Source organism: Callorhinus ursinus, unplaced genomic scaffold (genome assembly GCF_003265705.2).
Source record: "Callorhinus ursinus isolate GAN/ISIS: 27379988/994484 unplaced genomic scaffold, GSC_fseal_2.0 scaffold2, whole genome shotgun sequence".
Taxonomy (NCBI): domain Eukaryota; kingdom Metazoa; phylum Chordata; class Mammalia; order Carnivora; family Otariidae; genus Callorhinus; species Callorhinus ursinus.
Genome location: NW_027397064.1, coordinates 60,069,619 through 60,081,433, shown reverse-complemented (window position 1 = coordinate 60,081,433; position 11,815 = coordinate 60,069,619). Strand labels below are relative to the sequence as shown.

Sequence of the window (11,815 nt, the reverse complement as noted above, 5' to 3'; positions counted from 1 at the left end):
TCAATATTTCTTGGAGGGCTGGTTTCGTGTTTGCAAATTCCTTTAGTTTTTGTTTGTCCTGGAAGCTTTTTATCTCTCCTTCTATTTTCAATGATAGCCTAGCTGGATATAGTATTCTTGGCTGCATATTTTTCTCGTTTAGTGCTCTGAAGATATCTTGCCAGTCCTTTCTGGCCTGCCAGGTCTCTGTGGATAGGTCTGTTGCCAATCTAATGTTTCTACCATTGTAGGTTACATATCTCTTCTCCGGAGCTGCTTTCAGGATTTTCTCTTTGTCTCTGAGACTTGTAAGTTTTACTATTAGATGTCGGGGTGTTGACCTATTATTATTGATTTTGAGAGGGGTTCTCTGTGCCTCCTGGATTTTGATGCCTGTTTCCTTCCTCACATTAGGGAAGTTCTCTGCTATAATTTGCTCCAATATACCTTCTGCCCCCCTCTCTCTCTCTTCTTCTTCTGGGATCCCAGTTATTCTAATGTTGTTTCGTCTTATCGTATCACTTATCTCTCGAATTCTGCCCTCGTGATCCTGTAGTTGTTTCTCTCTCTTTTTCTCAGCCTCTTTATTTTCCATCATTTGGTCTTCTATATCGCTGATTCTCTCTTCTGCCTCATTTATCCTAGCAGTTAGTGCCCCCATTTTTGATTGCACCTCATCAATAGCCTTTTTGATTTCGATTTGGTTAGATTTTAGTTCTTTTATTTCTCCAGAAAGGGTTTCTCTAATAACTTCCACGCTTTTTTCAAGCCCAGCTAGTATCTTTAAAGTCATGATTCTGAACTCTAGGTCCGACATCGTACTAATGTCCGTATTGAGTAGGTCCCTGGCTGACGGTACTGCCTCTTGTTCTTTTTGCTGAGGTGATTTCTTTCGTCTTGTCATTTTGTCCAGAGGAGAATAGATGAATGAGAGAACAAAATGCTAACAGGTTTACAACATCCCCAGCAAATATACTGTATATAAATCAGAAAAGACCTGAAACCAGGGGAAAAGAAAGGGAAAGAAAGAAAAAAGAAAGAGGAAAAAAAAAAGAAAAAAAGATAAAAACAAAAACAAAACAATACAAAAAAAGCAGAATATGATCAAATATGATCAGGCTAGTGCATAGATCAGTGCCACACACTAGATTTTGGGCGTATTTTGGTCTGTTAGAAAAAAGTGCCTCCTAAAATTTTAAAGGAAGAAAGACATATATGTACAAAATAAGGGTTGATACAATGAAGGGATGGAAGATGACTGTAAAGATGAAAATTATAAAAGATTTTATAAAAGGACTTGGTAAGATAAGTTGTTTGAAAAAAGAAAGAAGATTTAAGAAAAAAAAAAAAGGAAAAAAGGGAGAGAATGTGATCAGGCAGGAGACTAGAACAAAGCCATACACTAGTGATTTAGGGTATATTTTGATCTGTTAGAAGAAACTGTACCTCAAAATTTTAAAGAGAGAACAACTTATATATATATGCCAAAAATAAGGGTAACTACTATGAAGGGATAAAATATGACTCTAAAAATGAAAAATAAAATTTTTTTTTTTTTAAAAAGGGATTGATAAGATGTTGGTTGAAAAAGGGAAAAAGAATAAAAAAAAACCGTCAACAAAAATTAACTTTGATGAAATAATGGATCATGGTAAAAAAAAAAAAAAAAAGCCATGAATCTATGTGCAGTATTCCCCTAGCGCTGGAGTTCTCCCATTCTCCTTGATCGATCAACTTGGTCTTGGCTTGCTGGCTGTTTGTGCTGATCTTCTGGGGGAGGGGCCTGTTGCTGTGGTTTCCAAATGTCTTTGCCGGAGGCGGAATTGCCCTGCCCTTGTCGGTCCGGGCTAAGGAAGCTGCTCCGGTTTGCTCTCAGGAGCTTTTGTTCCCTGCAAGCTCTCGGTACAGCTTTGGAGGACCAGGGCAGAAATGGTGGCCTCCCAATCTCCACCCGGAGGAGCTGAGAACTCGGGGCCCCGCTCCTCAGTGTGCCCCCAGAGAAAAGCAGTCACTTCCGTGTCCCCGGTCTCCGGCCGCACTCCGTGCTCACCCGGCCTGTGATCGAGCGTTGCTATCTCTGGCACCCGACCCCGCACGGAGTCTCCAAACCCAGCAGATCCCTGCAGTGCGTTCCCGCACCGCTCCTCCCCGGGAAGGAAGGGGAGTCTCCCCGGATCTGCTGCTTGTTGGGTCCCTGCTGGGGGAGCCGTGCCCCGACTGGGCCGCAGATCACAGTTTATGGCAACCCCGAGCTGAGAGCCCGCGACTCTGCTCCGTCTCTGCAGCCGGCTTCCCCGCTCTGATACCTGGGAGCTCTGGCGCACTCAGGCTCCCCCGGTCTCTCCGTGACCCCAAGGGTCCTGAGACCACACTGTCCCGGGAGGATTCTACCCCCCGCTTAGCCACTGCAGCGACGTCCCTCCGCCGAGCCAACTTCTAAAAGGTCCGATTTTGTGCTCCGCGGCTCTATCACTTGCCAGAAGCGGCCGGCGGAGGCCCCTCCCCCGCCGTCTATCCTCCCGAATATCGCCTCGGATTCACTTCTCCGCACGCCGTACCTTCCAGTAAGTGGTCGCTTCTCTGTTCAGAGAGTTGTTGCTACTCTCCTGTTCGATCTCCTGTTGAGTTCGTAGGTGTTCAGAATGGTTTGATCCCTATTCAGCTGAATTCCTGAGACCAGACGAAATCTAGGTCTCCTACTCCTCCGCCATCTTGCTCCGCCCCCTTAGGGGAGAATTCTTAGTTAGCACTTTAGATGTGGGCAGTTAAAGGCTTATATATGAAAGAGTGTGTGTATATAATGAGAACACTTAATATAGAACTTTTATAGAATAAGGAAAAAGCATTAAAGGGAATGACTGAGGAAGGAGTACCTATAAAGGTGACTGAAAATGGATGGCTAGAGTGGAAGAAGAGGAACAATGTAGAGAGTGGCGTTCAAGGGGGTTGAGAAAGGAAGAAACAGTGAGATTATGCTACAAAAGTTCAGGTAAGATTGGCAGTTCCCTTTGATTCAGTAGTTAGGAGGTCATCCTTTGATAACTATATCAGGAGCAATTTAAATCACATATATAGTTGTACTTCATTTCCAATGTAATTAAATTTGTTACAGATAATTTATATTAAAGGTATATATAAAAGCCTTCAATATATTAAGAATGTAGGAGAAGGTGCCTGGGTGGCTCAGTTGGTTAAACGTCTGCCTTCGGCTTAGGTCATGATCCCAGGGTCCTGGGATTGAGCCCTGTATCGGGCTCCCTCCTCCTCGAGGAGTCTGCTTCTTCCTCTCCTTCTGCCCCTCCCTTGCACTCCTGTGCTCGCTCTCTCTCTCTCTCTCTCTCTCTCTCTCTCATTTTCAAATAAATAAATAAGTAAATCTTAGAAAAAAAGAATGTAGGAGAGTTTTACTTCTCACAGTACTTCATAAATGGGGGTTGTTATAAATAACTAACATAATTTATATGACAATTCATTAATTTTGAATCAGTAACTGCCTAAGATTTAATAGATATACTGATAAAATTAGAAGGTTGAAAAATGAGGTAAAATTTTTATTTTTGGTAACCTCTTAAATTGGTGTATTTTCTTGGTTATAAAATAATGTCTTTTTTTAAAGAAGACAAACTTTTAGTGAATCAGTGTTTATTTTATTTGGTTATTTTGGTTTATTTTATAATTATTACTCATAATAGGTGTGATACTGGAGTATCTGAACTCAGATGCTATCTTTACAGAGGCTCTAATGCTGTTGTAATAAATAATACTCTGAAAAAAGGTGGGTTTTTCTTTTTTTTCCCTTTTGGGCTTTGTTTCCTTTGAGTGGTGATGATGATGATGATATTGACAAGGCCTTGAAGCTAATTGTATAGCAGACAGCTAAGGATTAAGACGAATTTATTTGAATCTCACTATGCTTCTCACATTCTCTTTTCTCAATTTATTTTGGATTTTGCATTAAGTTTCATAATAAAGACCAAACAGTTTATAAACACTTAATGGTGATCCATTCCCAACTACCTCACCTATGGACAAACTTGGCATCACTTTCATAACAGTAACTCATAGAGAACAAAATACAAATAGGAAGGAAACTTTTAGACAGTTACAACAATGTGCAACCTCAGTGTCTCTACCTCTGGGATAATAATGGAAAATTCCTGAGTTGTACGGAATCTGCCAGAACTTGTTTGTCTTTTCATCTTTATTCACATGTATGCCCAAGTTTAGAAAAGAATTATCTAAATTAATAAAAAATTAACAAGGAAAAATAATTGACATTCTTTTTCTGCAAATCATAGAAAGTTAGTATAGAATTTTTTTCTTTAAACAGATTAAAACAGCATTCATTTATTTACTCACTGTGTCTGTATGTCAAAGTATGACTGGCTTCTCTACTCAGAGTCTCACAAGGCTAAAATCAAGGTGACAGCCATAATTATCTGGAGCTTACAGTCTCCCAGGCTCATGTGGTTGTGGGAGAGTAGACATGAATTTTAATACTAGTGCCAAGCAGTTACATTTGAGATTTCCTTATGTTTGATATATGGAATTGTTATTTGAAATATTCTCTTATGGATATACTCTAAAAGTACATGTAAAGATGATTTATAGAGTGGCATAACTGATTGTTTAATTAAAGAAACATAAGAAATTTATAAATTTACAGAGTAGTGATGTAGGAGACCAAACATGTATTCTGTCAATGCTGTTGTTTCTTATAGCATTTTTGGAGGTCCAAAGAATGCTTTGAGCATCTCTAGCACATCTTTGTTTGTTTCTTCTTCAGTACAAATTTTTGTCCTTTGAGGATGGATTTAATTTTTTTTAATTTAAATTCAATTAGCCAACATATAGTACATCATTAGTTTCAGATGTAGAGTTCAGTTGCATATAACACCTAGTGCTCATCACATCATGTGCCCTCCTTAATGCCCATCACCCAGTTACCCCATTCCTCCGCCCAACTCCCCTCCAGCAATTCTCAGTTTGTTTCCTATAGTTAAGAGTCTCTCATGATCCCTTTCTGATTTCATCCCATTCAATTTTCCCTCCCTTCCCCTATGATCCTCTGCATGTTTCTTATATTTTACATATGAGTGAAACCGTATGATAATTGTCTTTCTCTGATTGACTTATTTCGCTTAGCGTAATATGCTGTAGTTCCATCCATGTTGTTGCAGATGGCAAGATTTCATTCTTTTTGATGGCTGAGTAATATTCCATTTTGCGTGCGTGTGTGTGTGTGTGTGTGTGTGGTGTATGTGTGTGTATCTCTTTCACATCTTCTTTATCCATTCATCTGTCAATGGACATCTGGGCTCTTTCCATAGTTTGGCTATTGTGGACATTGCTGCTATAAACATTGGGGTGCAGGTGCCCCTTTGGATCACTACATTTGTATCTTTGGGGTAAATAACTAGTAGTGCAGTTGGTGGGTCATAGGGTAGCTCTACTTTTAACTTCTTGAGGAACCTCCATAGTGTTTTCCAGAGTGGCTGCACCAGCTTGCATTCCCACCAACAGTGTAAGAGGGTTCCTCTTTCTCCACATCCTTGCCAACATTTGTTGTTTCCTGACTTGTTAATTTTAGCCATTCTGACTGGTGTGAGGTGGTATCTCATTGTGGTTTTGATTTGTATTTCCCTGATGCCAAGTGGATGTGGAGCATTTTTTTCATGTGTCTGTTGGCTATTTGTATGTCTTCTTTGGAGAAATGTCTGTTCATGTCTTCTGTCCATTTCTTGACTGGATTGTTTGTCTTTTGGGTGTTGAGTTTGATAAGTTCTTTATAGATCTTGAATAAAAGATGGATTTAATTTTTAAAACCTTTTCATTTTGGGGCTGCCTGGGTGGCTCAGTTGGTTAAGCATCTGCCTTCGGCTCGGGTCATGATCCCAGGTCCTGGGATCAAGTCCCACATTGGGTTCCCTGCTCAACGGGGAGCCTGCTTCTCCCTCTCCCTCTGTTTGCTGCTCCCCCTGCTTGTTCTTTCTCTCTCTCACTGTCAAATAAATAAATAAAATCTTCGAAAAAAATTAACTTGTTAAAAAAAATAAAACCTTTTTGTTTTGAAGAAATCTCAAACTTACTGAAACGTTTCAAGGATAGTATGAAGAACTTCCTAGACCATTTCAGAATAAGTTGCTTTACCTTGGAATACTTGAATATGTATTTCCTAGATCACAAAACAGCTTTTAAAATAAGGAAGTTAACATTTTTATTTGAGTCTGATAAAATCTTTAGATCCTAAATTTTCACAGTTGTCCCAGTAATGTTTCTTATAACAAAAAAATCCAGTACAGAATCACTCATTGCATTTGGTTGTTGTGTCTCTTTGGTTTCCTTCAACTGGAATTTGTTTCTCCATTTTCTTGACCTTGTCACTTTTGAAGAACACGGCAGTAACACTATAGAATGTCCCTCAAGTTGGGCTTGTCTTTTTGCCCTTATGTTTAGATTCAGGTTAGGCATTGTTGCAGGAATACAAGGAAGTGTTGCTAATTTTCTTTTGATTGCATCCCCATCAGGTATCACATGATTTTAGTTTGTTTCATTTGGGGATTAATTTTGATCATTTCATTAAGGGGGTGTCTGCCAGCCTTCTTCACTGTCAAGTATCCTTTTTTTCCCTTTGTGTTTAATATGTAATTTATGGAGAGATACTTTGAGATGCAGCAATATCCTGTTTCTCACCAACTTTCATTTTATTCATTTATTTCTGTCAGCTTGGACTTATGGATTCCTATTTTATTTTATGGGTTGTAATCTCAATCCTTGCTCTTCATTTTGATGCTCAAATTGTTCTAAATTTGACCTATGGGACTCCCTTCCAGCTGGTTTCTGTGTTCTTTTGATGTATCCCCATCATTCTTTGAGCATTTTCTTTTTTTCTGGGGCAAGAAGATAGCCCAGGTTCATCTTGTATTTGGAATTAGCCATTTCTCCAAGGAGTTCTGTTTATTTTTTATTTAGAAACCACAATTCATGTGCTCATTCTAAGGGATATAACTATTTTCAGTCACTCATAGTGGACAGAACTAGGAAAAGGGGTGTGTGTGTGTGTGTGTGTGTGTGTGTGTGTGTGTGTGTGTGTTGGGGAGTTGGAAGGAGCAGGAAGAGAGGTATTAAAAACTGTGAGTTCACCCTGATAATTCCAATTCCAGTCCAACATTGGAGTAGTCATTCTTGTTTTCTCTCCTTCCATACTTGTAACTCTGCTCCCACAGTGAGAAACTTGGCAACCATAATCCTCAGAAGATACTAGTTTTTAAATCATCACCCTTGTATGTAATCAATTTTTTGTAAGCCCTCTTGTGTTAGGCCATTGGATCATGGCACCTGGTGCTCAGCCGCTGTCTCCAACCCCCCACCCCTAGGCCCTTCAGGAAGGGAAGAGAGGTCAGGAGTAGATTTGATTTTTTTGAAATGGCCATAGTCAGTTGAGAGTTAAGTTTGATGAATAAGGTGAGTGATCAACCTGGATAAAAATACTTTGGCTCAAAAATAAGAGTTGTAGTTATAAATAAAGTGAATTTTCTTAAGTAGATCCTAAATTATACTTAAAGTAAATATTAGAAAAGCAGTGTCAAAAATCTTTTCAACACTACTGGCAAAAATACATAACTTCTCATGGTAAGGCAGACCACAGTGCTTGACTTTATACCTGTTAATGATTATCTCCACTAATTGGATGGGAATGGATGTGAATAATCTAAAAATTACTATTAGCATTCTTCTAATCCTATATTCTATATCCTTGAATCGTTTCAGATTAATGAAAGAATTTTTAGTTTTCCCATATAAATGACTTCTTAGAATCTCCGTGTAATACTATGCTTTGACTCTTATAGTATATCGATATAATAAATAGTCACTAGAAGACTGCTATAATATGCTCTATCCATTATGGTTTTTTACATTTTTTTATTTTTTAATTTTTAAATTTTTATTTAAATTCCAGTTAGTTAACATCCAGTATACTATTAGTTTCAGGTATCCATTATGTTTTTAATGTCCTTTGTATCACAGGCTATGATAAATCCCTTTTTGAGTTTTTTTTTTTTTTTTTTAAAGATTCCATTTATTTGACAGAGAACGATAGCAGGAACACAAGCGGGGAATGGGAGAGGGAGAAGCAGGCTTCCCGCCGAGCAGGGAGCCTGGTATGGGACTCGATCCCAGGACCCTGGGATCATGACCTGAGCCAAAGGCAGATGCTTAATGACTGAGCCACCCAGCCCCCCCCCCCCGCCCCGCCTCTTTGGAGTTTTAAGTAAAAAGTTTGTCTCTTTTGATGAGCTAACATATAACTTATATTTTAACATTTTTCTTTTTCTTCTTCCTCCTCCCCTCTTGTTTTAGATAACTATTTTAACCTTTCTTTGCTGAGGGTAAAATTTTTTCTGCTCACTAGTATTGTTAGCATCCCCAAATCTAGGGAAGCCTATAATCCAAAGGAATGTTTATTGCTTAGGTTTGGAATATAGTTTTGTTCTCTATGTCCTATTTGAGACTCTATATTTTTTTACTTAAAATAAACTAAACTTGGAATATTTCTTAGTAGAAATTGGGAAATCACTGGCTTCTGCTCATTCTCTTTTAGGAAAGACCTTAATGTAACAGTAAATATGACTATTCTTATCTTTTAGATTCTGTTTATATCTAAACATCCTAGCTTCTTCTAGTAACCGGTTTGCTGTTATTTGTGCCTGGGGTTAAATTGTGGGTTCCTTGCTAAAAAGACTTTTCTTACTCTTGCTGCCAACTGACATACTAAGGAAATTGTGTTGTTGGAAATCCAAATTTTCTCCTTTATTACACTTTTTAAAAAAAAATATTTTATTTATTTGACAGGGAGAGACACAGCAAGAGAAGGAACACAAGCAGGGGGAGTGGGAGAGGGAGAAGTAGGCTTCACGCCAAGCAGGGGGCCTGATGCGGGGCTCGATCCTGGGACCCTGAGATCATGACCTGAGCCGAAGGCAGATGCTTAACGACTCAGCCACCCAATTATTTCACATTTTAAAGTAAATCTTGGCTTTTATGTTTACCTATTTAACCCAGTGATCTTCAAACCATTTTAAAACAGTGGAGGGGCACCCGGGTGGTTTAATTGGTTAAGTGTCTAACTCTTGGTTTTGGCTCAGGTCATGATCTCATGGGTCATGGGATCAAGACCCACATCAGGCTACCTGCTCAGAGGGGAGTCTACTTGAAGATTCTCTCAATTTGTCCTCAACTGTGTGCCAGGAGCTTTTCATACAGTATACACTCCTGAAATATAATAAGTCTTAAACATGTCTGATACTTACCACTTTATTTCTGTTTAATCTAGGCGACAAAAGGCTAGAGAGAGGCAGCAGAAATTGCTTGCAGAGTTTGCTTCACGACAGAAAAGCTTCATGGAAACTGCAATGGATGTTGGTAAGTTAAAATTTATTAATTTAGAGCTTATACTTATAATGACACATATTATTTAGTTCAATTTTTCACCAGTTTTCAACATTACAGACAGATGATTTCTAGTCTTTATTTAAACAACAGAGTGATGGAGGATCAGACTGTTATAGGCAGTTTATTTTTTTAAATTTTTTAAATTTTTTAAAAGATTTTATTTATTTATTTGACAGACACAGCGAGAGAAGGAACACAAGCGGGGGGCGGGGTGCGGGGGAGGGAGAAGCAGGCTTCCCGCAGAGCAGGGAACCCGATGCAGGGCTCAATCCCAGGACCCTGGGACCATGACCTGAGCGGAAGGCAGATGCTTAACGACTGAGCCATCCAGGCACCCTGTTATAGGCAGTTTATTCTGTAGTTGCATAGTTGTAATTATTAGAAAGTTCTTTCTGATGGTAGCAATACGATATCCTCTATTTTCCTCTCTCAGATTGTCCTTTAGATTTGTGAGGTTCACCAACATGTATTTACTTATTCTGATTTTTCCTGTGAAATTATCCTAAGATTTTTAAAATAGCTTTTGAATACTTTTAGTGCCTCCTCCTTCTGCTACCCCTGCAGTAGTTCTTAAGATCAGTTTTGCACTTCTCACTTCTATTAGGATTAGCGTTAGCATTTATACAGCAAGAGGGGATGCCATTTTCCTGTACGATAGTAGATTGCTATGAGGAATTTTTTACAAACCTTGGAAGAATAGCTTAAATTTCAGTTAATCTCAGTCTTCAGTTAACCAGGATACTCCCTTTCCTGACTACCTCTTGCATTCCAGGGATTTTTTTTCTTTTTTTTTTTTTTGACTTTTAGACAAATGCTGAAAAAAAGTGCATTTAGTTAAAGTGTATACATATATGTGCATTCAAACATGCATACACTCTTTCACAACTTAATCTCAGAAATGACATAGTATTTCTGTACAAAAGTACATTCTCATGCACTTTTGTGCACATAAGCACACATAATCAACATCCAGAAGAGATGTGGGGAGGGGGTTAGTCCAGATATAATATAATGTTCTTCTGAACCATCAACAGGTGAGTTTATGTTCAGGACGTAACTTTGATGTAAAGAATACTGTTTATAAGATTAATTTAGTATCAGTTGACTTTCTCATATGAAAGATGAGGATTTAGTTCATTGACACTACTTTTCCTTTTTCCATCTCTTCTTTTCCTTCTTTCTAGGAATCCATAATTAATATTTTTTGTTTTTTTTACATATCAAATATAATTATAATGTGTATTAATTGTTCTCCTTGTGGCCAGTACCTTCATACCCCTTCATATAAGTGAATTAATAAGCACCCCTATTTTTCCTTTTATTTTTCCTTTCCTCATCTCTACGTTTTGCCTTTATCAGTTATTTACTTTTAAATTGTTAGGGTTGCTAACATTTTCTTTTGTAGTCACAGTGAAGTGTTCCATCCAAAGGTTGACTGTAAATCTTGAGAAATAATATGACTTAAAATTTTTTTCTTAAATTTTTATTTATTTTTAAAAAAATTATTTGAGAGAGAGCTAGAGAGAGAACATGAGCAGGGGGAGGGACAGAGGGGGAGAGAGAAGCAGACCCCCTGCTAAGCAGGGAGCCTGACTTGGGCTCCATCCCAGGACCTTGGGATCATGACTTGAGCCAAAGGCAGATGCTTAACTGATTGAGCCACCCAGGCACCCACAGAAATAATATGACTTTTGGAATGTTGTTGAGTACAGGACTAAAAGTAGTGTGCTAAGATTCATTTACTTTTTTTTTTTGAGTCCAGTGGCCTGACTCCCAGACTACTTTAAGGAGATTGTGTATAGAGTATACATAGCCCTATTTCTTACAGTTTCTCAATTGCTAAAACCATACCGCCCTTTATACATTTCTACTTGGGCCATTACTTTGTTATATTGTCTTTTGTTTTTCCTAAAGTTTTCATCTGTTATTTTTTCTTAACTCATGGTCCTTTATGCTATCTCTGTTATTCTGCCTACTCAATCATACTGTCCTTTGCATTTAATTCTGTTCCAGTCTCATCCAGTTGCTCTGGAGGCATGCTATACAGCCATTACCTTTGGATTTTCTGGGGTTTCCTGCATCTTATATCATCTCTCTTTTTTGGGGGGGGGGGGTCTTGTTTTATTGGCATTCAGCCACAAGCGTATTCCTGCTAATGCTTGTAGATGGAACTCTAGTTTGCTCTCATGCTTGATTTTTCGTTTGGATGAGTGTATAATTCCAGGTTGATACACATTCTTTCTCACAAATGTTAAAGCAATATTCCCTTGTCTTTTACTATTCATTTGATAAGAAGTCTGGTGGTAGTTTGATTCTTCTTCCTTTGTAGGTGAGCTCTCCCCCAACCTCCCTGCCCCAACACTTTTAGATCCTTAGAGGTCTG

General features: G+C 38.5%; 1 protein-coding gene across 6 annotated transcripts in view; it reads left to right on the top strand.

Moving 5' to 3' along the window:
* Positions 1 to 11,815, top strand: part of UBR3 (ubiquitin protein ligase E3 component n-recognin 3) — a 237,133-nt gene that overhangs the window by 111,200 nt on the left and 114,118 nt on the right. For all 6 annotated transcript variants that reach the window (XM_073882720.1, XM_073882741.1, XM_073882738.1 and 3 more), the window contains one exon: positions 9,314 to 9,402. In XM_073882720.1, coding sequence (XP_073738821.1) covers positions 9,314 to 9,402 — 89 coding nt within the window. The remainder of the gene's footprint in view (positions 1 to 9,313; positions 9,403 to 11,815) is intronic.